Source organism: Hypanus sabinus, chromosome 9 (assembly GCF_030144855.1).
Source record: "Hypanus sabinus isolate sHypSab1 chromosome 9, sHypSab1.hap1, whole genome shotgun sequence".
Taxonomy (NCBI): domain Eukaryota; kingdom Metazoa; phylum Chordata; class Chondrichthyes; order Myliobatiformes; family Dasyatidae; genus Hypanus; species Hypanus sabinus.
The window spans coordinates 20,805,857-20,833,553 of record NC_082714.1 but is presented as its reverse complement, the minus strand read 5'-3'; the positions used below and the strand labels follow the sequence as shown (position 1 = coordinate 20,833,553).

The 27,697-nt window shown below is 37.5% G+C and overlaps 2 protein-coding genes across 4 annotated transcripts in view; one reads left to right on the top strand and one right to left on the bottom strand.

The window, feature by feature from the left end:
- LOC132399142 (tektin-3-like) overlaps positions 1-27,697 on the top strand; it is a 117,023-nt gene that overhangs the window by 13,767 nt on the left and 75,559 nt on the right. The window lies entirely within an intron of this gene.
- Positions 1-27,697, bottom strand: part of nubp1 (nucleotide binding protein 1 (MinD homolog, E. coli)) — an 83,220-nt gene that overhangs the window by 50,835 nt on the left and 4,688 nt on the right. For all 3 annotated transcript variants that reach the window (XM_059979187.1, XM_059979186.1, XM_059979188.1), the window contains exons 2-3: positions 26,002-26,106; positions 25,776-25,909 (exon numbers count right to left, since the gene is read on the bottom strand). In XM_059979187.1, coding sequence (XP_059835170.1) covers positions 25,776-25,909; positions 26,002-26,106 — 239 coding nt within the window. The remainder of the gene's footprint in view (positions 1-25,775; positions 25,910-26,001; positions 26,107-27,697) is intronic.

Genomic DNA, 27,697 nt, shown 5'->3' with positions numbered 1-27,697 from the left:
CCTTGGATAATTACGTCTAATTATATTATCGTTATGCAGGATGTGCTGGAATGCAGACAAATCAAAGTGAAAACTTTCCAATGTTTAACTCTCCTCCTCTCTCCCACTCAAATTGGGAACCTCTTAAAATCCTAGCTAGGATGTGTACCTGGGCTGTGATTTATTCAGTGAAGAAAAACTAACCACAAAACATTTCCATGTAATTTGTCATTTCCACGCAACTCAGCCTCAACTCTCAGGATAAGCCATGCATTAATTATTCACCATCAATAATGATAGGTGTAAATTATCCCATTACTTTATAACTGTAAAGGAAAATGAGAAAAAAAATCTACCATTCTTCAAGAAGTCTACAAATCTTTCTGATAAAGAATTTGAACAACAGATGGCGCTGGCAACACCAGGTGCCATGAGACATTTTACTTGAATTACTTGTCAAGAATCATAAAATGGGCTCCTTTTCCATTTTATGCAGGACATGTACAAACACAACCACTATCAAACTAGGTTTCAATCATTATACACAGCACCATTTTACAAGACAATCTCGTATGTCCCTGTTGAAAGCTCTTCTGTTTACTCTCAAGGCTTGATAGTTAAAAGATAAGGAAACTCTTTAAAAAGTGAATTTTCCAGGTCAAATAAGGATATTTGGAGGTTATTAAAATGTCAATAGAGATCAGAATATGCCCTTCATTAACCCTGATTACAAAGCACTTAAATAAGCTTGCAACAGAAAGCCAGACACTTCCCTTCCAGTTGCTTTAGCCAACAGTCTTCTATAATTCTAGCCCAACAACCACTGATAGATCCAGCAGGTTAACAGTCCTTTCTGACCCAGTGAGCCCAATTACACCTATGTGACCAATCTAGTAACCTTGGGATGTGGGAGGAGACCGGAGCAGCTGGAGGAAACAGGTGTGGTTGCAGGGAGAATGTACAGACAGCAGCGGGAATTGAACCCAGGCTGCTGGCGCTGTAATAGTGGGGCATCTACAGCTCTGAACATTGAATCTCAATGGGGGAGAAGAGAAAAGAAAACAGACCAGGGCTCCTGCTTTTCTGTTCTAATGTGTGCACTAAAGGGTGTTGAGTGAGACTTGTGTGGTTTGGACAACAGATGGCGCTAACTGCCTCAGGATAGTACAGACATTTTATTTGAATAGGCTTGTATGTAAAGAGACTGCCTGAAAAGTGTTCAAGTGATTCAAAGCTGTTCAAATTGCCCAAGGATTATATGTTTCAGGGTTCACCTAGCTGCAGCTGTTAATATGTTTTTTCCCTCTCCCAGACCGATGGCAAGGGTTTTGTGTGAATTAAAAGCAGTTTCCTCCTGTCAAAATACAAGAACACTAAACAAACAAATAAAGATTAAAGACACACCCACCAAAAATATTCCTATTTACGTGTTGTTACAGGACACCAGCAATATTAGAGGTAGAAAGATAACACAGCTGAATAAAGGGTGTGTCATTCTTAAAACAAACAAAGCTGAAGGTTAATTTGTTAACCTATATCCATGGCAACAAAATGGGAAGGAGTTTTTGCAGACAGTACTTTCTAATGAAATACTTCCCTCTTTCAGGCTTCAGTGATTCATTGTTTACTAAAAATGAACTATTAGGAGAAATTTTCAGCACCAGCATGACACACATTCTGACGACTAGTCAAGTGACAGTGATGCCACTTAGCCAACAAAGCCACACACACTACGCCAGTACGTGCTTTATTGAAGGAATGAGGAAACTCCCTATTTTGGTCCTTCCTGCTCACTGATGCAAGGTTGCAAGACATGAAAAAGAACTTTTTTTAAAAAAACTGCGTTGAATAAACATTCTTCAAATTTCATGGCATCCAACTGAAACTAAACTCTAATTAATATTACATTATAACTGGGGTATTGGGTAAGAGGCAGAGGAATGAGATTGCAAGAAGAGTTGAGATTGTCAAGGTCATTTTCCTTGAAGAATTAGATTCAAATCCAGATTAATTTCAGAGAATGGTAGTTGCTTTCCTTTGGTTGTTGTTGTCTGGATCCTTCCTGTAGACCAAGACAAAAGTCAACATCAAGATTTTGCCACATGCATGAGTTTGATGATAAATGTTGCTCTTGAGACAGCACCTCATTTCATTTCATCCTTTGGTGGGGAGCAATGTGCCAGTGACGTATTGGGCAGTGCCCACTACTCTCTGCAGCTCATGTTCCTGCCCATTTGAACTGACATACCAGACCATGGTGCAACCAGTCAGGATACTTTCAACTGTAAAAGCTAGTTTGAGTGTTTAGTGACATGCCGGACTATCATAACTTTTTGAGAGAGAAAAGATGCTGGTATGCCTTCGTTATGATTGTGCCTGTGTGCTGGGCCCAGGACAGGAATTTAGAAGTGCTGTAGCCTGGTGCACATTCGCCCTCCTTCCCTTCCATTAAGTCAACTATTAGTCTTTAGTTCTTCTTGTTGTTGCGGTGCCACTCAGCCAGGTGTCCTTTCTCACCCCTGTATGTGGGTCTTATTACCACCAGTGATTCATCCAACACCACCAGCTTCCAAAGTCACACACTCCATGTTCAGATTTGTTTATCTTGAGAAGCAAGTCTCCTTTGATGTATCACAAGAATAGGAAAGAGGAATATTTAAAACTGAAAGCATTCAACGTTTTGTTTTCTAGCTAACTTCAAGGTGCTCAATTAGTCAGTTTCCATCCACTTTTTGGTTCCATAGTTTTATCAATTAGTCTAATGGTTTTCAAAACATAAAAACAAAATAAACAAAAATATTTTAATGAGCAACTAATAGATGTTTGTAGATTATTATACTGATAAAATAAGGTTAAAATTCTTAATCACACTTAATTCCACTGTATGCTTTGCAGCTGTCAAAAGAGTGAAAATTCTTCTATTCTAAATTCCATGAAAGAAAGCAGTTGTGACTGAACTAGACCCCACCTTCATCTCACTCAATTAAACGTCTATGGAACAAATGTAAACAATTTATAGAATAGTACATTTAGAGATCCCTTTCCACTCAATCCTTTGAATTTGGTCTAAATTTTGATACCATCAATGTGCCAGTTATGTTTTCCCCACAGAACTCCTGCTCACTGGATTTTTTTTGTTTTTCGCACCATTCTCTGTAAACTCTACAGACTGTTGTGTGAAAATCCCAGATCAGAAGTTTCTGAGACACTCACACCACACCGTCTGGCACCAACAATCATTTCATGGTCAAAGTCACTTAGATCACTTTTCTTCCCCATTCTGATGTTTGGTCTGAAGAACAACTGAAACTCTTGACCATGTCTGTATACTTTTATGTATGAGGTGCTGCCACATGATGGGCTGATCGGATACTTGCATTAACAGGCAGGTACATCTAATAAAGTGGCCACTGAGTGTATATTATCATGTTCTATGACATACATTACTATAATCTGCAACAGGTGCCACCCTTTTCATATTTATAACATAAAAGCACTCTGTACACCTCAAATACAAGTATTTTTGAAGTTAGCATGCCAAAATAAATGGGAGAACAGCAACATAAAGTGCAGGTTTAGTTTTGGTGAAAGGTATATTTAACTCCTCTCCCTTGAATCATCTGTTAAGATGCAACACAAAATCTGGCATCAGATGATTATTATTAAAAGTAATCAAAATATGTACCATTTATAAGTTATCGATAAAATACTTTGTGTCAAGTAAAATTAGCATTATATGAAATATAACCAGGTTACATTGGTTAAGAAAAGGAAACTGTTTTTCTGTATGACTACTGAATAAAATATTTTAAAAGACCATCACAGTGATACAACTTACTTCAAACTGCGTACTTTGCATCAACTGTATGTTATAAAATTAAAGGGTATAATTGTACATATGTCTAACTTCCTAGTTCCGGAACTTGGTCCGAAATTTGCTTTAACAGCCTCTACTTTCTTAGAGGTTTCCACAGGTTTGGCTCGTCGTCTGAAACTTCTATAGATGTATCACATCTGGCATGGAAATACCAATGCCCATGAACGGAAAAGCTTACTAAAAGTAGTGGATATAGCCCAGGCCATCACACGAAAAGCCCTCCCTACCACTGAGTACATGAAAGGAGCAGTGCTACAAGAAAGCAGCATCCATCATCAAGTACCTCCACCATCCAGGTCATGTTCTCTTCTCATTGTCGCCATCAAAGGACATACAGTAACCTTTAGTCCCCAAACCACTAGGCTCGAGAATGGTTATCACCCCTCAACCATCAGGCTCCCGAACCAATGTAGATAACTTCATTCACCCCAACACTGAACTGATTCCACAACCGATGGACTCACTTTCAAGGACTCTACAACTCATGTTCTCAATAATATTTATTGCTTATTTATGATCATTTTTTATACTTGCACAGTTTGCCTTCTTTTGCACATTAGTTGTATGCATGGAGTTTGAATCGACGGTGAATTCCAACAAGAAAATAAATCTCAGTGTATTTAGTATACAGTGACATATATGTACTTTGATAATAAATTTGAACTTTAAACATTAAATGTGTTAGCCCTTTCTGCAGATTTCAAGATTCCTCCCTAAAACTGAAACTACAGAAACAAAATTTCATTTCTCCAATCCAAAGAACTTCTCTCAGATGACCAGATATCCAGGAGTTTGAGTACCTCTGTATTCTTTCTGGACATCAATAAGATTGAAAGAGTACAGAGAAAATTTACAAGGATGCTGCCAAGAATTGAGGACCTGAGTTATAAGAAAAGGTTGAATAGGTTAGGACTTTATTCTCTGGAGCATAGGAGAAGGAGGGGAGATTTGATAGTGGTATACAAAATTATGAGGGGTATAGATAGGGTAAACGCAAAGACTTTTTTCACTGAAGTTGGGTGAGACTAGAATCTGAGGTTGAGGGTAAAAAGCGGAATTTTTAAGGGGAACCTGCAGGGGAACTTCTTCACTAAGATAATGCAACTGAAGATTGAGATGCTAGTGGACATGGCAGATGAGGGTTATTTGCAACTTTTAAGAGAAGTTTAGATAGGTACGCGGATAGGTGGAGTATGGAGAGTTGTGGTCCAGGTGCAGATCAATGGGATTAGGCAAAATAACAGCTCCACACACTCGATGGTCTGAAGGGTTTGTTTCTGTGCTCTAGTGCTCTATGACTGAAGAGAAGCCCACATCTTCCACCCTGATGATCCCTGACGTTTGTCAATTTTAAGATTATAGACAAGTAAGATAACAAAAGCATGAACAAAAATGAAACAGGGTCCCAAACTTGTTACTGTTTAGGAGTGCTTGTTGCTCTGATCAGAAATAGATTTCTGCTTTCGGGTTAAAACTGGAAGCACACTGCCAAATTATTTCTGACCTTGGATATTTTCAAAGAATATCATCCTCACCCACCCTGTCACTAAGTAAATAACAACTCAAAATGAATCATCATTACACATGGAATAAATTACTCTGATTTTGATTGGGGTTACACAAATTAATTTCATTCCATTCTGATGATCAGGTTTATGGCTGAACCTAATGTACCTGCAATTTCCGACCATGGATTCAAATACAGATTAGTACTGGCCAAATTATAATGTTACTACTTCTGGTTTAACACATTCCTTAAATTCTATCCATTTTGAAAAAAAAGCAACAGGAGAATCTTGTGCACAGAAACATCTAAGTGGTTTGTTCCATCTACCAATTGCTTAGGTGAAATATATGACAAAAGGTCTGCGCCTTCTACCTTATCATGCAGGGAAATAACTTGTAATCATTTTCATTTAAACTTTTCATAATTTTATATTGATCGGATATAGATGGCAGCATTCTAACAACTACGCCTTTATGTTAAGTGACACTTGAGAAATATAATACCTTTATTTGATATGTACCACTAGCCATTTCTGATATGATCTCTATCAGCAAGTAAGGATTATATTTTAGAATCAGATTACTTAAACAACTCCATTTTGATCACCTTCATTAGTGAGCTTGCTGGATCATACTGGACAGTTCCATTTATGACAGTATCTCATAAATTAAGGTAATCTTAGTTTATCACATAAATGTGGCTTTAAGTTTATTTAATCAAGCATCATATTCCTTAAGGGCGAAGCTAAGGTCAGAAGTATCAGTATTCCAGTGGAGTAAAGGAAATTACAAAGGTACGAGAGGGGATTGGCCAAAGGTGACTGGATGAGGACACTAGCAGGATGATGGCAGAATAGCAATGGGGGGAGTTTCTGGGAGCAACTCGGAAGGCACAGGATAGATACATCCCAATGAGGAAGCAATATTCTAAAGGGAGGATGAGGCAACTCTGGCTGACAAAGGAAGTCAAGAACAGCATAAAAGCAAAAGAGACGACATATAATACAGCAATTATTAATGAGAAGTTAGGAGATTGTGAACCTTGGGAAAAACAAAACAACAAACGGCAACCAAAAAATCCATCTAGAGATAAAAACATTAAATATGAAGATAAGCGACCCAATAATATTAAAGACAATCCCATAAGTTTTTTTTTTCAGATACAGGTATATAAAGAGTAAAACACTGGAAAATGACATGGGGAGGTAGTAATGGGGGAGGGACAAAGAAATGGCAGACAAACTTAACAATTATTTTGCTTCAGTTTTCACTGTAGAAAACACTAACAGTATACTAGCAGTTCAAGAGTCAGGGGCCAGAAGTGAGTACAGTTGCTATTAATAAGGGGAAGGTGCTTGGGAAGCTGAAAGACCTGAATGTAGACAAGTCATTTGGATCAGAGGGACTACATGCCAGATTTTTGAAAGAGATAGCTGAAGAAATTGGGGAGGCATTAGTAAAGATCCTTCCAGAATCACTAAAAAAATTGTAAATGTCAATCCACTCTTTAAGAAGGGAAGTAGGCAGAAGGAAGGAAATTATAGGACATTTTAGCTTGACTTCAGTGGTTGGGAAGATGTTGGAGTCCATTATTAAGAAAGTAGTTTTGGTGTACTTGGAGACGCATATAAAGTAGGCCATAGTCAGCATGGTTTGCTTAAAGGAAAAATCAGAATAGAGAGATGTCCATTTAGAACAGAGATGAGGATGGCAAATCTGCAGAATTCATTTCCACTTATGGCTGTGGAGGCCAAGTCACTGGGTATATTTAAAATGAGTTGATAGGTTCTTGATTAATCAGGGCATCAAAGGATACAAGGAGAAGGCAGGAAATGGGATAGAGAGGGATATTAAGTCAGCCAAGATTGAATGGAGTACCAGACTCATAGGGCCTAATTCTGCTCCTACAGATGGCTTAAAAATCTGATGTTGTTAAGGGTCCTAAAGAGTTACTCACAGGAAATACCATAAATCCAAATACATTGGAGCACAAGATTGTTAAAATAAAGATAGCTAGTTCAAAGCTCATCCACTGATGGAAGTGGAAAGCTGAACAGAACTTTAGATCCAGAGTTGACTACACCCTTTTTTTAAATTATTCGATGTAGAGAGGGGGCAGTAGTCTAGGAAGGTGACTAATCCAAGTCATGATGTGTAAGAGCTTTCAAAATCATATTATTTAAAGTTAACTTTGAAAGAGGAAAAAGTTAATATATACTATGCTACTGCAGATTCCCTTCAAACAAGTGTTAAGAACAGAATGACTTTTAACCAGTTTTATTTTTCTCTAATTCTGTTTATTATCCTTTCTATTTCAAACTGTTTGCATTTCCCCACCTAACAAAACACAATGCAATCCATCTCCCAAGAGGGAGACAACGTTTTCCTCAGACCTCGCTCAAGCGTCACTTCACAAACATGTTCCTTATTCTAAAAGCTAGATCCCAAAAGCTACAATCTTTTCTTGAAAAAACAGAATGTGTTATGCTGGAAACATATGCACGAGTCTCAATTGAAATCAGCCTGTCTTTGGTTAAAGCCTTTAACAGCACAATACCCTGAGCCACCTAAAGCTAACAGGTCACTTAAGGCAAAATATACCAAATGATGGAAATATGGAATTAAAAACACCATACACTAGAAATACCAAGCAGGTCAGGTAACCTCTTCAGAGAGGGCGCTAACATTTCAGGCTGATGGTTTTTCACATTCTGGTATGTAGATCCAGTTCTTACTGAAGGTTATTGATTGAAAATATTACTTGTTTCTCTAGCCACAGATGCTATCTCCACTGAGAAATGTCTCGTTGGCCAATGTAAATTTCTGCTTGGCAATTGTTCCATTTTCTTTTATCTGCAGGGGTCCTTAGCAGTTAATACTGAAAAATAGTTTTATAGTCTGCAACCACTAAAGACAGAAAAATTATTATAAAACTACTTAGTTTTACAACAAAATCTGGAGCTGTACCATGCCCTCAAGTCTAGGCCCAGAGGGCAGACTCAGAATACGGGGACGTCCCCTTAGAACAGAGATGAGGAGGAATTTCTTTAGCCAGAGAGTGGTGAATCTGTGAAATGCATTGCTATAGACAGCTGTGAAGGCCAAGTCATTGGGCATAGTTAAAGCTGAGGTTGATAGGTTCTTGATTTGTAGCAGTGTCAAAGGCAGGAGAATGGTATTGTGAGGAATAATAAATCAGCCCTGACAGAATGGAGTAGCAGACTCAAAAGGACAAATGGCTTAATGCTGCTCCTATGTCTTATGGTCACATGACAAAATATTGGCCTATTGATCGCTGAGTTACACATCATGAAACAGATTATTTAAAAAAACCTGATCCTTTCTATTTTTGCAAAGCAAGAACAGTTGTCCCTTGGTATCTGCAGGGGAATGGTTCCAGGACCCCCCACGGATACTAAAATCCGTGGATGCTCAAGTCCCTTATATAAAATGGCGTAGTATTTGCATATAACCTACGTACATCCTCCCGTATACTTTATAAATCATTTCTAAATTATTTATAATACCTAATACAATGTAAATAGTTGTTATGCTGTATTGTTTAGGGAATAATGTCAAGAAAAAAAAGTCTGTACATGTTCAGTACAGACGCAACCATTGTAGCTCTTCTGGAACACTGACGCTGCCTCTGCATCAGCCGATGATGATTCTCCTGTGATCTTTAAGTTCTTGACGCTGTAGCGCTTTACGTAGCTAGCCAGCCATCCCTTACTAATCTTAAACTCCTTGCTCTCACTCACAACACAAGTACCGAATGAACAAGACGCGAGTCGAACAATGCTCAAACAACGAGTGCTGGAGAGAGACCGAGGCTCTGTGAAATGGCGGGAGGCTACAGCAGGGTATGCCTACACATCACTTCATTCCCGTGGATTCAGTGTAGTGCTCGGCATGTGGCAAATTCTAGATTTCCTTTTTGGAACTTCCTGGAATTTTTTTTTCGAGTATTTTTGATCCGTGGATGCAGAACCCGCGGATACAGAGGGCCGACTGTAACTGTAAAGGCAAGCTGGCAGCAACATTATAGTAACTGATTAACATCAATTAATGACACAGCAAATCTCTGTATTAGTAAGGAAGTAATAAGAGGATATAAATAACAACAACACAGGGTTGGGGAAATACAATGTTGATATTTGTAAGGTAAATTATATTTGAAAAATCTATAGCTTGTTTTCCTAACTACAAGAATAAATGAGAAGGAATAAGTGGATGTTGTGTATTAGAGAAGGCCTTCAAATGGTGTCTACAAGAATTATTAGACAAAGTTGCAGCCCACAACATTGATGATCTCTCTCTTCGATGAGCTGCGAACCCTGGCTGACAAGCCCCATCTGGCTGAAGTGACTGGTTTTAAGGCACCAGAAACCTGCCTCTGCCCCTTGTCAGTAGAAACAGTTCCACTGGGCTTAGTAGCTAAGCCACATGTCAAGACCAGGAGCTGGATTTGGTTATAAGAGGCTTTTTAATTTGCATGCCATTGGGAACATTTAATAGGTAGTGGGAACTTATCTCTGCTACTATCCCCAGTTATAACAACCTTAAGTAAAGGTGGAAGCAAGGATTATATTTCCCCTGGCTGCATTGCCTAGAACCAACATTCACTCTCAAAATAGAGTTCAGCCATTCTGGAAAGGACAAGAAAGGAATTTCCTTCATCAACAGTTTTGGAATCTCTGGGATTCCCTGCCCAAGAGGACGGACAGACAATGCTCAAATCAGGGATCAATGGATTTTTTAAGGACATAGACTTATGGAGTTAATGTAAGAAGGTGGCATGGAGGTAAAAGATCAGCTTTCATCTTATTGCATGGTGCAGTTGGTATGAGGAGCTATGTGGCCAAATCCAGCTTCTTCTAATGTTCTGTCAACAGGACCAGGTAAACACCAGCTTTAATGGGTTGTAAAGACAGAGCAATCTACAGCAAAAAGAGTTACTCAGAGTTGAAAATTAGAAATAAGACGTAGCAGATAAGATTAGACTAAGAAAGAGTAAAAAGAAAAGTAAGGACATTTTAAAATGGTGAAACCCCCAAAAACAATTTATTCCCTACAGGATATTGTAACATTATATTTTGTTTGTAGAGTTTCAAAATCAAATAGTATGTGGACTCATGAATTAAGCTGGTAACAGTGACTCTGTAACATGATATATTATTTTACCTTTCCCTTGGCTCTCCTACAAAATGGGGCAGAGATTTCTTCCTTTGATGTAAATTAACAGCTTTGAATGACTTTGCTGAATCATACAACAATTCCGATTTAGCAAATTTAGAGGCGAATGGACAGGTTCATAATATGGTGGCCATTTCTTTAGTTCTTACAAAGCTAGCAGCAAATCATCCAGTAATTTGTGGTGAAACAGGACTCAGGTATATGTGTCAAAGGGCTTCCTTCTATGTCAGAAGGAAATTTGAGAACTCTCTTCCTTGCCACAAACTGCTAGCACCTGATGTACATTAGAAATGGAACTATTTAAATATGAAATAGGTATCCCTGCAAGATGTCATTCAGTGTAATAAGGTTAAAATTGCTATAAAAACTGTGAGAGAAGTTCAACTTACTGTTATTTGTTTCACAAAGATAAAATGAGGAATATGCTGTTAGATCTTGAACCTTGATTTATTCTCTGCATCCTAAAGCAACTAAATTGGCGCACATAGCTTAAACATGCTCATGGAACCTGATTGAAATAAGCATTGGGCTCCTTAAAATAAAAGGGGACACTCATCCAGGCTTCATCTCCAAATAGTGGCATTGAAAGATCGGCAAGGAGGTTTTCAATCTTATGTTCATCTGGTTACCTTTATTAAATACACTGAATGAGGAGTACCGATTTCCCACCACTATCTGTAAGGAGTTAGTACGTTCTCTCCATGACTGTGTGGGTTTCCTCTGAGTTCTCCTGTTTCCTCCCATAGTCCACAGATGTACTAATTGGAAGGTTAATTGGTCATTGTAAATTGTCACATCCTCCCAGGGGACCACAACTTTATTGTGGCTTGGAGTGCCTCAATGACCCGGAGAGTTATGGCTCTTGGTAGGGTCACCCCTGCCAAACAGGTCAAAGGGTAGAGGCCAGACTAAAAGTGGCCCCTCGGTCATCCAGGTTTGGGAATTCTGTTCAGGGTTAAAAACACTGACTGGTAAAACAAAATTTCTATGGAAACAGCAATGAATATTCCTTCTACATTTGAGTGTGATGGCATTCCTTAGTCTCCACCTGGGCCTTAGGTGACTGACAGAAGCTACTGACATGATGAAGGAAGCCCTGAGCACTGCCAGAAAAGGAGGACCTTCATTGCTGCCCTAAATGCTAGCAGTTTAACAGGCAGTAAGTAATTTGTACATGATTTGGCAAGGGTTAAATTGTGGCATGCTGGCGGCACAGCTCGAAGGGCAGGAAGGGCTTACTTTGTGCAGCAGCAGGATACACTTTAAAACTACACCAAAAGTCTGCAAAGTGGTCAGAAGCACTTTATACTAAATCTCACCCAGCTGTTAATTTAAAGGAAGCACCAGGAATTGATGTTCTATTTTGTCCTAAAGTAAATTATTAGGTCAGAATGTTCCCAAAAATAAAATTTTGCAGTCATTTTCATGAACATAGTTACTATTCCATTGTTTGAAAGACATTTAGACAGGTACATGGATTGAAAAAGCTTAGAAGATACATGCCAAACATGGGCAAATGGGACTAGCTCAGATGGACATCTTGATCAGCATGGAGGAGATGGGCCAAAGGGCCTGTTCCCCTGTTGTACCACTCTATAACTTCAACTCAATTAGGAAAGAGTAGGGTGAGGTTTAAAATAACTGCAGCTTCAATACCACCCACTATCAGCGAATACCTGTTTGATCTCCCACAAGTCACACTTACACATCCTGATGAAGAGTCTCAGCCTGAAGCACTAACTGTTTATTCCTTTCCACAGGTGCTGACTGACCTGTTGAGCTTCTCCAGCATTTTGCGTGTGTTACATATTACAATTACTTCATGAAAGGTGACCTGAATTACTGACAAAGTACTTGAAACTGGCTTTCTGTTTACCTACAGACAGACATATTTTATTGATCCCGAGGGAAATTGGGTTTCGTTACAGCCGCACCAACCAAGAATAGTGAAGAAATATGGCAATATAAAACCATAAATAATTAAATAATAAGTTAATCATGCCAAGTGGAGATAAGTCCAGGACCAGCCTATTGGTTCAGGGTGTCTGACACTCCGAGGGAGGAGTTGTAAAGTTTGATGGCCACAGGTAGGAATGACTTCCTATGACACTCAGTGTTACATCTCGGTGGAATGAGTCTCTGGCTGAATGTACTCTTGTGCCTAACCAGTACATTATGGAGTGGATGGGAGTCATTGTCCAAGATGGCATGTAACTTGGACAGCATCCTCTTTTCAGACACCACCGTCAGAGAGTCCAGTTCCACCCCCACAACATCACTGGCCTTACGAATGAGTTTGTTGATTCTGTTGGTGTCTGCTACCCTCAGCCTGCTGCCCCAGCACACAACAGCAAACATGATAGCACTGGCCACCACAGCCTTGTAGAACATCCTCAGCATCGTCTGGCAGATGTTAAAGGACCTCAGTCTCCTCAGGAAATAGAGACGGATCTGACTCTCCTTGTAGACAGACTCAGTGTTCTTTGACCAGTCCAGTTTATTGTCCATTTGTATCCCCAGGTATTTGTAATCCTCCACCATGTCTACATTGACCCCTTGGATGGAAACAGGGGTCACCGGTGCCTTAGCCCTCCTCAGGTCCACCACCAGCTCCTTAGTCTTTTTTACATTAAGCTGCAGATGATTCTGCTCGCACCATGTGATAAAGTTTCCCACTGTCACCCTGTACTCAGCCTCATCTCCCTTGCTGATGCATCCAGCTATGGCAGAGTCATCAGAAAGCTTCTGAAGATGGCAAGACTCTGTGTTGTAGCTGAAGTCCGAGGTGTAGATGGTGAAGAGCAAGGGAGACAGGACAGAAAATACCAACAGAAGCATACTGCTTATTAAGCACATGATGCAGCTGAGATTTCTACAATAGATGCAACACACACAAGATGCTAGAGGAAGTCAGCAGGTCAGGCAGCATCTACGGAAATTAATTAACAGACGATGTTTTGGGCCGAGATCCTTCATCAGTCATTCTGTGTGCATTGCTTTGGATTTCCAGCATCTTCAAATTTCTTGTGTTACAACAGATGAATTATGTAAACACCTAAATAAGTCCATCTAAACAGCAAAATATCAGAGCAGGAATTCTCATTGATTGTGAGCAGAGATCAGATAGATACAGGCTTTCTTTAGTGCAGAAGAGGCAGTGAGAGGCAAGATTTAATAGAAAAAACATCCTTAGGAATGTTGGTTGTTTAACACATTTCATTGTACACTTTGATGTGCATGTGATAAATACATCTGACTGTTTTAGTTATCAGAGCCAGAGATGAGGTGAATAGAAAAGATGTTTTTTTTTTAAAAACAGAGATGACAAAAGATAAGAGATAATAAATTTATCTAAATAAATTTAGGCAGAAGATATTATCCATTGAAAATTATTGGGGATTTGGAACTCAATGTCTGAGAGTTGTGGAGGCAGAAATACTCATCAATTTTTTTCTTTAAGTCTGCACCACCACCACCTGAGGTCCAATGACCTTATAAAGCTGCAAACTGAGAACTGGAAAATGGGATTAATCTAAACAGTTCTTTTATAGCAGAAATTAGAACAAGGGGCCAAATGGCTTACATCTGCGCTGTGAATTCTTTCTCACTCAGAGTAGACATCTGAGCTGACTGTCCTTTATCTGTGCTGTGAAATTCCACAGAGGTATTATTTCAGTTTCTGACAAAACAGACTAAATGAACAAGATGTACTGTAAGAGTTTTCTGAGGCTCCACAATAAAAAAAAACATAAAAACTTAGACCCTGTGCAGCAAAATTTGATGGCAACTTCGGACATTTCCCAACAAAGTGCTTATTATTGTTCGATAAGAGCTGGCCGTGACTATTCTTTCTTTGCCCTCCTTCAGTAATACCACAAAATGCTTTGGAACAAGTCTGTCCCATTGTATCTTCCCCATTACTCCCCCAGCACAAATTACTGAAATAGTTTGCTGAGATTTCTTTCTTAGCAACACTGTTGTTAAGTCTGGTGAGTCATTAAAAGGGATGGAGGGTATGGACTTCATGAAATTATATAGCTCATATACATAGCTTGATGGTATTTATGGTGCTTTTTGAAAGAAGTGTAAACACTGAAATCTGGGCAATGGTGAGAAAGATTTCATTGTAAATGAAAATTCCTTTTTTGTCATGCGGATGTACCATTCAAATTTAGTGTATTCAGTTTGCAGTTTTGGAACTAGTTCAGACAAAAATGTCATGATCGCATGAGGGTGGCGAGGAGGCAGACTTCTTATTGTGCTGAGACACCGAATCTGCTTTAATGACAGATATTGTTCAGGAAGGAGATTCGCGGCTTTGTTTTACTATTGACACACCTTATCCCAGTATTTTTAAAAATTCTCGATTCTCCACAGAATATGTTTAAATTGGTATAAAAATTAAATATGCTTAATATTTACATAATATATATATTTATATATAGTGCAGTGCAAAAGTCTTAGGTACATTTATACAGTGGCTAAGACTTTTGCACGGTACTGTATATCGGTTAAAATAGAAAGATGGTTGGAAAACAGTAATAAGAGTATTTAGCTTTGTGTTAGCTCAGTTGTATTAAGTGCTATTTGGTAACAGGAAAGACATAATTTACAGTATTGTGCAAAAATCTTAGGCATCCTAGCTACAGGTATATATACCCAAGACTTTTGCACATTATATGTAGCTAGTCTGAAAATCTATTTATTTCATTTTTAGGATTTTACACTAGGGAGTGATGTTAAGTATTACAGAAAAGATGCAGTGATGTAGACTTGTTCCAAAGCATTTACTGTCCATCTGAAACTACCCTTCGTAAGATGGTGGTATGGCACCTTTCAAAATTGCTGCAACATTCCTTCTAGACAGCAGCACCAACAGTGTCAAATGCAGTGCAACTTATCTGGCTGACTTCCTCCAAAGTCAGAAAAAAAATCTAGCAATTTATCTAGCCTTGATTTCTTTGTACAACAAAGTAATCTTGCCTATACATTATCAAACGCAGACAAGTGATTAATCCAAGTTGCTTGGAAAATTATAGTTGATTCTAACCGCCATTTTCTGATGTTACATTAATCTGTCATTTGATAATATGACAACGTTATTTGACATGAATTGTTTTCCTCTCCCGTGACCTCTCCAAAAATTTCCTTTACTATTTCAACGGCTGACTGCCATCCAGCAATACTTTTGCTCTTGTAATTCTGTGCACTATTGACTATGATGAGATCACAATCTTTAGTTAGTTATGTTGGTAGTGGAATTCTTGCTTTAATACCACTTGCTTGTCCAGTCATTCTATAAACACTACTTGTCCCTTTATATATCTAAATTGATCATTAAATGTGGAAGGTTTCAAAAATTGATTTGCACTAAGTGTAGATTTCACATTGCCTTTGATACCTCTCTACTTTCAGTAAAAAAAAACATTGTCTTTATATTTTCTTAACTGTGTAAATATAAAGCAAAAATTGAGATCAATCCTACAAAGTTATACATTGCAGCTCCATTTGTAGGAGATTCTATAACATTACTCTGAAGTTTATATTGTTGAGAAGCCTATAAAATGATCAAATTAACCATATCTGGTAGTTGGCATGCAGTTCACCCAGTACACCGTATAACAATGAAGCTGGAGCTGCTACCTCACAGACAGACACCTTTTCAAATCCCACCAGCTCATAACATCCACACATATTGTACCTGGTTGCCTAAAATAGCAAATCAAAAAGAATGGCCTCTGTAAAAGAACAATATTTAAAGCTAAGCACTCAACAAATCAGGCAAAATTAGGATCTACACTATGTACCTGTTTTCCCTGACAAGGAAATTTTCCTCCTCCTCTATTGTCACCATGAGGCAGAGGTAGATCTAGGAAATGACATGCAAAGAATAACACCTTCAGAGTCCATAGCTATGAAATCTCAAGTCCCAATGTGACTGTTGATCTCCAGCTGCAAACACCTTTACTGACAGTGCATTAGAAAGCACATATTTTATCTACATCTATTCCTTTGCTCGATAAATCCTGAATAATCCCACATTTCTGATCATTCTCTTGCTCGTTAACCTGTCATAATATCAGAGCTGGATGACACCACCAAAATATTTCTCCAGCGCACCTGGCATTTAGAGGATTGTGAGATTCAAGGAAACTACAGAGTTACTAGTACAGAATTGCAATGCCAGTTACTAATCACACATGGAACAGGACGGCCACCTTTACATCTACAGATCTCTATTTCTCAGTTTGGATTGAATGTGCCCCCAAGAAACTAGGTTCAGGGTTATGTAACAAGTGATGGAAGTGTGGGTTAGTAAGTATGCAGATGATATGAAGGTCGGTGGTGTTCTGGATAATGTAGAAGGTTGTTGTAGATTATGATGAGACACTGATAGGATGCAGAATTGGACTGGAAGTGGCAGAAGGAGTTCAATCTGGAAAAGTGTGAAGTGATTCACTTTGGAAGGCTGAACTTAAAGGCAAAGTACAGGTTAATGGCAGGATGTTTAACAATGGGGAGGAATAGAGTGATCTTGGGGTTCATGTCCATAGATCCCTCAAAGACGCAGTGCAAGTTGATAGGGTGGTTAAGAATTCATATGGTGTGATGGCCTTCATTAGTTGGGAGATCAGTTCAAGAACCATAAGGTAATGTGCAGCTCTATAAAACTCTGATTATACCACACTTGGACTATGGTATTCAGTTCTAGTCATCTCATTATAGGAAGGATGTGGAAAGCTTTAGAGAAGAAGACTGGGATGATACCTGGATGAGAGAGTATGTCTTATGAGGATATGTTCAGTGAGTTAAGGCTTTTCCATTTGTAGATAAGGAGGATGAGAATTGACTTTAGAGATGTACAAGACAGAGATAGAGTGGATAGCCAGAGACTTTTTCCCAGGGCAGAAAAGGCTAATACAAGGGGATGTAGCTTTAAGGTGCTTGGACCTATGTATAGAGGGGATATCAGAGGTAGCTTTCTTTCCACAGAGAGTGGTAGGTGCGTGGAACATGCTACCAAGGCTGGTGGTAGAGCCAGAATCAGGATTATTATCACTGGCATGTGTCATGAAATTTGTTAACTTAGCAGCAGCGGTTCAATGCAATACATATTATAGAAGAAAAATAGGTAAATAAATAAATCGATAACTGTATATGTATATTGAATAGATAAAAAAATCGTGCAAAAACAGAATATATATTAAAAAGTGAGGTAATGTTCATGGGTTCAATGTCCATTTAAGAACTGGATGGCAGAGGGGAAGAAGCTATTCCTGAATCAGTGAGTGTGTAGCTTCAGGCTTCTGTACCTCCTAGCTGATGGTAACAGTGAGAAAAGGGCATGCCCTGGGTGCTGGGGGCTCTAAATAATGGACGTTGCCTTTCTGAGACACCACTCCTTGAAGATTTACTTTGTAAACTAATATCAAGATGGAGCCAACTGGATTTGCGACTACAACTCTACAACTTCTTTCGGTCCTGTGCAGTAGCCCCCATCCCCATACCAGACAGTGATGCAGCCTGTCAGAATGCTTTCCACGGTACATTTATAGAAGTTTTTGAGTGTCTTTGTTGACATACCAAATCACTTCAAATTACTAATAAAATATAGACACTGTCTTGCCTTCTTTACAGCTGTATCGATACGTTGGGGCCAGGTTAGGTCCCCAGAGATCTTGACACCCAGGAACCTGAAACTGCTCACTCTCTCCACTTCTTTTTTTTTTTTTAATAATTTTTTATTGCATTTTTAAATGATTACAAAGTATGAAAAAAAACAATGTATATAACCCATACCCCCTCCCCTTAACCCCTCCCCCCTAACTGCCCCTTAGAAAAAAAAAAGAAAGAAAGAAAGAAAGAAAGAAAGAAAGAAAGAAAGAATGCCTGGTGGTTGGAAGATCTCCACATGCTCCATGGAGTTCGTAATAATTTTAATATGTATATTTATTTCTTTCCCCTAATAACCAATTGTTTCATCTTAAAAGCATCTATATATTTAATCCTGTCTTTTGTAAATAAGGGCTCCAAATTTTCAAAAATGTTTCATATTTATCTCTTAAATTATAAGTAATTTTTTCTAATGGAATACAACCATAGATTTCTTTCTTCCAAGAATCTATACTTAAATGTGAATCCGATTTCCAAGTAACTGCAATAGCTTTTTTGGCTACTGCCAGTGCAATTTTTATAAATTCTTTCTGATACTTATTTAGTTTGAGTTTCGGTTTTATCCCTTCAATATCACCTAGTAAAAATAATATTGGATTATGAGGAAATTGTGTTCCTGTAATTTGTTCCAGTAAAAATCTTAAATTTGTCCAAAAAGGTTGAATTTTAGAGCAAGACCATGTCGAATGTAAAAAAGTACCAGTTTCCTGGTTACATCGGAAACACTGATCCGATAAATTTGGATTAAATTTTTTTATTTTTTGTGGTGTAATATATAATTGATGTAGAAAATTATACTGCACTAATCTTAACCGAACATTTATTGTATTTGTCATACTGTCAAGGCATAGTCTTGACCAATTTGTTTCTTCAATTTTAATATTCAAATCACTTTCCCATTTTTGTCTTGACTTATGGACTCCTTGCTTAATTACCTGTCTTTGAATCAAATTATACATGCAAGATACAAATTTTTTGATATTTCCTTTTTGAATTAAAATTTCTATTTCATTAGATTTCGGCAATAACATTGTTTGACCTAATTTTTCTCTTAAATAAGCCCTTAATTGAAAGTAACAAAATAAAGTGTTGTTTGATATTTTATATTTATTCTTTAATTGTTCAAATGACATTAATATACCTCCTTCAAAACAATTCCCTATATATCTAATCCCATTTTGAATCCAATTATATAAAAGTTGATTGTCCATTGTAAAAGGAATAAGTCTATTTTGAATTAAAGATCTCTTTGCTAATAAAGATTTTTTTATCTCATCATCAACATTTATCTTATTCCATAAATCAATCAAATGTTTTAATATAGGAGATTCTTTCTTTTCCCGTATCCATTTAGATTCCCATTTGTATATAAAATCTTCTGGTACATTTTCTCCTATTTTATCTAATTCTATTCTAATCCATGCCGGTTTATCTTTCTCGAAAAAAGATGCAATAAATCTAAGTTGATTTGCTTTATAATAATTCTTAAAATTTGGAAGTTGTAATTCTCCTAGATCAAATTTCCATGTCAATTTTTCCAACGATATTCTGGACATCTTACCTTTCCAAAGGAATTTCCTCAAATATTTATTTAACTCTTGAAAAAACTTCTGAGGTAATTGTATTGGTAATGATTGAAATAAATATTGTAATCTAGGGAATATATTCATTTTTATAGTATTTACTCTACCTACTAATGTTATTGGTAGTGCCATCCATTTTTCAAGATCTTCCTGAATTTTTTTCAAAAGTGGTAAGTAATTTAATTTGTATAAGTTTTTTATATCATTATCAACTCTTATACCTAAATATTTTATACCATTTACTGGCCATCTAAATTGAGTTATTAATCGACATTGATTATAATCTCCTTTAGTAAGAGGCAAAATTTCACTTTTATCCCAATTTATTTTATAACCCGATATTTTCCCATATTCTTCTAGTCTATAAGATAATTTGCGTAGTGAATGTAGTGGATCTGTTAAATAAATTAGAACATCATCAGCAAATAAGTTAATCTTGTATTCTTCCTGATTAACTCTGAAACCCTTAATATCTGGGTCCATTCTAATTAATTCAGCTAATGGTTCTATTGCCAACACAAACAAAGCAGGTGATAGTGGGCAACCTTGCCGAGTTGATCTTGTTAACTGAAATGATGTTGAAATTTGACCATTTGTCACTACTTTAGCTTTGGGATTAGTATTTAAGGTTTTAATCCATTTTATAAATGATGTTCCTAGTCCATATTTTTCCAATACCTTAAATAAAAAATCCCATTCCAATCTATCAAATGCTTTCTCTGCATCTAAAGCAACCGCCACACTCATTTCCTCCCTCTTTTGTGCTAAATGGATTATACTAAATAACCGAGTTACATTATCTGCCGATTGTCTATTTTTGATAAATCCTGTTTGATCCATATGCACTAATTTTGGTAAGCATTTAGATAATCTATTAGATAAGATTTTTGCTATTATTTTATAATCAGTGTTTAATAAAGAAATAGGTCTATATGATGCTGGTTTTAAAAGGTCTCTATCTTTTTTTGGCAATACTATTAAAATAGCTGTTGAAAAAGATTCTGGAAGTTTATGCGTTCTTTCCGCCTGATATATTAACTCCATAAAAGGAGGAATTAATAAATCTTTAAACTTTTTATAAAATTCAGGTGGAAAACCATCTTCTCCTGGAGATTTATTACTTTGAAGTGATCCCAAAGCTTCTTCAACTTCTTTCACTGTAAAAGACATACCTAATCCCTTCTGTTCTTCTGTATTTAATTTTGGAAGAGTTATTTGTGATAAAAATTCTTCTATCTTAACATCGTCATTCTTTGATTCTGATTTATACAACTCAGAATAAAAATTCTTAAAAGCCTCATTAATTTCTAGAGGTTTATACGTAATTTCATTCACTTTTGTTCGAATTGCATTTATTGTTTTAGAAATCTGGTCTGTTTTTAACTGCCATGCAAGAACTTTATGTGATCTTTCACCTAATTCATAATATCTCTGTTTAGTTCTCATAATTGCTTTTTCTGTTCGATATGTCTGGAGTGTATTATATTTTAACTTCTTATTAATAAGTTGTCTTCGTTTTTCTTCTGTCATGTTTCTTTGAGATTCTTTTTCTAATTTTATAATCTCCTTTTCCAACTGATCTATTTCTATCATATATTCCTTCTTAATTTTAGAAGTATAACTTATTATCTGACCTCTCAAATATGCTTTCATTGCTTCCCACAATATAAATTTATCATCAACTGAATGTAAATTTGTATCTAAAAAGAACTGAATCTGTTTTTTCATAAAATCACAAAAATCTTGACGTTTTAGTAAAATTGAATTAAATCTCCATCTATAAATTGATTCCTCTTTATCTGTCATTATCATTGTCATTATTAAAGGAGAGTGATCAGACAATATTCTTGCTTTATATTCCATGTTTTTCACTCTATCTTGAATATTTGTTGATAACAGGAAAAAATCTATCCTTGAATATGTTTTATGTCTATTTGAATAAAATGAATAATCCCTTTCTTTTGGATTGATTCTTCTCCATATATCAATCAAATTTAGATCTTTCATCAATGATAGAGTTAATTTTGCTACTTTTGATTTTGTAATAGCCTTTGTTGATCTATCTAAAACTGGATCTAAACAAAAATTAAAATCTCCACCTATTAATATTTTATCATGTGCATTAGCCAAATTCAAAAAAACCTCCTGTATAAATTTTACATCATTTTCATTTGGTGCATAAATATTCATAAGAGTCCATAGTTCTGAAAAAATTTGACAATGTATAATTAAATATCTTCCTGCCGAATCAATTAATACATTTTGTATTTTAATTGGTAAATTTTTATTAACCAAAATTGCAACTCCTCTTGCCTTTGAGTTAAATGAAGCTGCAATAACATTTCCAACCCAGTCTCTTTTTAATTTCTGATGTTCTATATCCGTTAAATGAGTTTCTTGTAAGAAAGCTATATCTATTTTCATTTTTTTAATGTATGTTAAAATTCTTTTTCTTTTTATTGGTCCATTAAACCCATTAACATTAAAACTTAAAAAATTCAATAAATTAGTCATTATTTTTATTTATGTTACTCCAATCTATAATAATACCTAATCTTTCAACTCTCATTATATCCTGGGAAATCTTTTTAGAAGTCTCCATGTTGCTATGTGTGTCCCCACCAATCATCCAGGCAAAAGAATAGAAGAAAAATAGAAAATAAAGAAAAAAACAAAATACCCCCCTACTAATGTTGTGAAAAAAAAGAAACACAACATTACCCCCCTCTATTGTACGGGTCATGGCAATCGCCATGATTACACACGTGAATCCCGTAGTAACCGATTCAAAGCTCCCCAGCCCCCCCGCAACATGAAAGATATATATATATATAAAAAAAACATACCATTCTCAATTAATATTTCTAAAATATTACTTTTCTCCCTTATATCGTCCTTAAATGTCCATCAGTTCCATTTACTTTCTCTGTCTTCGTCTTTAACCATTACATTTAGAAATCTCCGCTTTTAATCAACGAATAGATGGAAGTCTTTGTGCAAACACCTCCGCATCTTGATAGTCAGAAAAAAATCTTTTTCCTTCCTCCAAAAAAATTATCAGTGTTGCTGGGTGACGCATTGAAAACTTATAACCTTTTTCCCACAAAACCTTTTTAGCTGGGTTAAATTCTTTCTTTCTCTTCAAAAGGTTATAACTTATATCAGGATAAAAAAGAACTGGTTTCTCAGCTATCATCAACGGACCTTTTCTTCTTTTAGCACCCTGGGCAGCCGCCCTCAAAATCTTTTCTTTATCCTGGTATCTTAAACATCTTATCAAAATTGATCGCGGATTTTGATCATCTTGAGATCTTGGTCTTAAAGCTCTGTGCACCCTTTCAATCTCAATTAAAGGTTCTTCTCCCATTTCCAATTTTTCAGGAATCCATTTTTGAAAAAAATTTATTGGGTCTTCTCCTTCGGTACCTTCTTTGAGTCCAACAATTTTAATATTGTTGCGTCTACTAAAATTTTCAAGTTTATCAATTTTTCCCACGAGTTGTTTTCTTTCTGATGTCCAGGCGTCATTATCATCTTCCATCTTCTTCATTCTTCCCTCCATATCTTCCGTTCTGACGTCCAAATCTATAATTTTCTTTTCCATTTTTTCCTGTTTCTTCGTCATTTTATCAAACATAGCCTCCATGTTTGTTATTTTTTGTGTCATTACTTTTTGGTTACTTTTAATTACTTTTAATGCATTTAATTTTTCTAATTTATGCATTATTTGCCTCAAAGTTTTTTTTGTACTTTCAGAGGAACTTTCATCTTCTCCATCTTCATCTGATTTTTCCAGAGAGTCCGTCTCTCTCTCAGACTCACTTTCACTGTCGGTTTCAGTCGTTGCTGGGATTTGTAGTTCTGGTTGTTCTCTTTTGCGCATGCTCGTTCCTTTACGCTTGCGCAGTTCTCGTTGATCTTTCCCTTTAGAAATGGCCGATGCTGCCGCAGTCTCCTTTTCTGTTTCACCGGTGGTGTGTTGTACCTGAGTCCGCGGTTCTTCGGTAGAAGTAGGCCTTGATTCTGTTCCAACTTGAGCGGTCTTCGCGGTAGCAGTTTTCTTCGTCCTCTGTTTATGAGGCATAGCTTAAAACAATCCGGAATAGTTTATAAGTAACCTTAAAAAAGTATTAATTAACTTTTCTTCACTTAGACATTGATTTATTAACTTTTTTACGGGAGGGCTGGATTCCAGCGTCTCGATCCTACGTCATCACGTGACGTCCCCCACTCTCTCCACTTCTGATCCCTCTTTGAGGATTGGTATGTGTTCCTTTGTCTTACCCTTCCTGAAGTCCACATCAGCTTTTTTGTCTTACTGGCATAGAATGTAAGGTTGTTGCTGCAACACCACTCTACTGGTTGGTATATCTCACTCCTAAATGCCCTCTTGTCTCCAGCTGAGATTCTACCAACAATGGTTACATCATCATCGTTTATTGATGGTATTTGAGCTATGCCTAGCCACACAGTCATGGGTATACAGAGAGTAGAGCAGTGGGCTAAGCACCAGTGGCAAGGAGGAGATATTATCACCAATCTGCACAGATTGTGGTCTTCCGGTTTGGAAGTTGAGGATCCAATTGCAGAGGGAGGTACAGAGGCCCAGACCCTGTAACTTATCAATCAGGACTCTGGGAATGATGGTGTTACATGCTGAGCTATAGTCGATGAACAGCTTCCTGACGTAGGTGTTTGTATTGTCCAGGTGGTCTAAGGGCGTGTGGAGAGCCATTGAGATTGTGTCTGCCATTGACCTATTGTGGCGATAAGCAAATTGCAATGGGTCCAGGTCCTTGCTGAGGCAGGAGTTCAGTCTGGTCATGACCAACCTCTCAAACCATTTCATCACTGTTGACATGAGCGCTAATGGGCATTAGTCATAAAGGCAGCTCACATTATTCTTCTTAGGCACTGGTATGATTGTTGCCTTTTTGAAGCAAGTGTGAACTTCTGCCCTTAGCTGTGAGGTGTTGAAAATGTCCTTGAATACTCTCGCCAGTTGGTTGGCACAAGTTTTCAGAGCCTTACCAAGTCCTCCATTGGGGCCCTCCACCTTGCGAGGGTTCATCCTCTTTAAAGACAGCCTAACATTGGCCTCCAAAACAGAGATCACAGTGTCAGCAAGTGCAGCAGGGATCTTCAGCATGAGGAACACTTAAATGGATTAAAGAAAAACAGAGGGCTCTGTGGGAGGGTAGGCTTAGATTGCTTTTGGAGTAGGTTAAAAGGTTGGCAAGATATCATGGGCCAAAGGGCCTCTACTGCGCTGTACTGTATTCTATCCAGCAATATGAAAGGGAAATAATAGCCATAATGCATTGATGTCCTTCCAAAGGCACCATAACCTTGTCATGGTTTGGAGGCTCGCGTGCTTCAATGACCCAGAGAGCTACGTCAGCTGGAGTCAGGGCTTTATGGTTTGGCTCTTGGTAGTGTCAGTCATGCTGAACAGGTCAAAGAGTAGAGGCCAGACTAAGAGTGATCCCCCAGTCCTCCAGGTTCAAGGGTTCAGCTCAGGGCCAACAACCCTGACTGGCGAAACAAAATTGTTACAGAAACAGCAATGAAGAATCCTTCTACATCTGAGTGTGACGGTATTCCTGAGTCTGCACCCAGAACTTGCATGGCTGACAGTAGTGAAAACCGAGAGGAAGCCACTGACACGATGAAGGAATCCATGAACAGCACTGGAAATGGAGGACTGCCATTGCTGCCCTAAACACCAGCAGTATAATGAGCATTAATGACTACTGCTTTTAAAGCCTCAAGGAAATAAAATTCCATTCTAATTATTACTTAAATTCACAGGGGCATTTTTACACATGACAAAAAATCTTACGATGGTGCCATTCTAACTACATTTCTATAGAAGGCAAGCCCATTCAAAGTTAGTTTTTTCATTGTTTTCTAATTCAATTTGCAAGAGAAAAAGAGGAAGTGTAAAACTGATTCCTTACCTGCTTGGTGTCATCACTCGCTATCCCGTGAGCTAGATGGGCACTGAAAGTGCTCTTGCCAACCCCTCCTTTTCCGGACAAAACCAGGATTTTATGTTTAACGGATACCATCTTCTCCTTAATCTCCTGAATGGCTGGAGTGTTACAACAAAGTTAAGACTTTTCACAGTTAGGCAAGAATCATATCAATGACTTTGGTAGTTCAAAAATGCACTGTAAGATCTACCTGGATCTGGAGCTTTTGCAGCACCGGAAGCACATAACGCTTGATTAGGACAACCCTGGCAGGCGGAAGCTTTACCGGCATCTTCACTGGCTGTCCCTGGACAATCTAAAATGAAACAGATGAGACATTATGGCTTTCCTCTGACAGGCCATAGGTAATAATAGTGGAGTAATGGGCTACTGTAATCGCCTACTATAAATTGCCTTTTAGTTCAAAGTTCAAAGCAATTTTTCTGTCAAAGAACCTATATGTTACCATATACTACCCTGAGATTCATTTTCTTGCAGGCATTCACAGAACTAAGAAATACAATAGAATCAATGAAAAACTTCACTCTAACTACAGACTGACAAATAGCCAATGAGCAAAAGACTAAGTGCAAATACAAAAAAAAATTATTTGTTGAGATACAGTGTGAAATAAGCCCTTTGAGTCACTTCTACCAGCAACCTCCGACTTAATCCTAACCTTATCACAGGACAATTTTACAATGAGCAGTTCACCTATCAATCGGTAGGTCTTTGGACTGTGGGTGGAAACCGGAGCACTTGGAAGAAACCCAGATGGGGAGAACATAGAAACTCCTAAAAAGCAGCGGCAGGAATTGAACCCAGGTCGACAGTACTGTAAAGTGTTGTGCTAACCACTATGCTGCCGTGGTGCCCTTTAATAATAATAAAGTAGTGAATAAATAAATAATACTGAGAACACGAGTTACGGAGTCCTTGAAAGTGAGTTGAATGTGAGTTTAGAAAAGGTAAGTGGCAAAAATGTAAAGGAGAAGTTGGTAGGATGTTAGAAATATGTGGGATAAGACGAGAGAAAGTGGACTATTGCCTTTACTCTACTGAAACCTGGCAAGGGTTTAATAAGCTTAATGAACCTTCCTGCATCATAGTGCAAGAACACTGCTACAATATGCCATTGATCGACATTCTGGACCACACTGCTGGGATCAGAATTTTAAACAGATCAGAAATATGCATGGAAGAAGATTTGATATGCCTTGTGCAAGGATGCACATTACTAATTGTTTAAAATGCTATTCCGAACAAGTATCAGAATGGTTCACATCATTTTTAGCACAGCATCGTGGGTTGAAGGGTCTATACTGTTCTTTGTGCAACTCATTGAAAAAGTTCAGAGATAGTTTTAGGTCAGTTATGCACGAGTCAAAATTTACCAAATGGCCTTGAGTGACCCGGAATTAAATAGTCAATTTTCCTTGGTCTTGGTTTTAAATCGCACATTCAAATACATTCTTATATTTCTATGATAAATCTGTTTATCCTCATTTACAATTAACTATTTTGGTAAATTTGTCATATTATAATCGCATCTTCCAATTAGATTGGAATATTAGTGGCACTGCAGTTCCTCTTTAGGGGCAGCGTATGATTATACAATAAATACATTGGCAAATCTTAATAAAGCAACATAAGCAGTCTTTTAAATAATTTAGTTCATGCACCTTTTCTCCAAATCATCTATCAGTCTTCATCAGCTTGCCCTCTCTCATCCCATTTTTCCCTTTCAATGGCCATTATTCTCTCCGAACTTTTTCAACCCACCTCTACCGACCATCTGAATTGCTACCCCTTTCTCAACCCCATTTCCTTCTCTCTAGCTTTTTCATTCAATCCTGACTTGGTCATCTGTTCTAAACCCACCGGATTGCCCCCTCCCTGCATGTGGG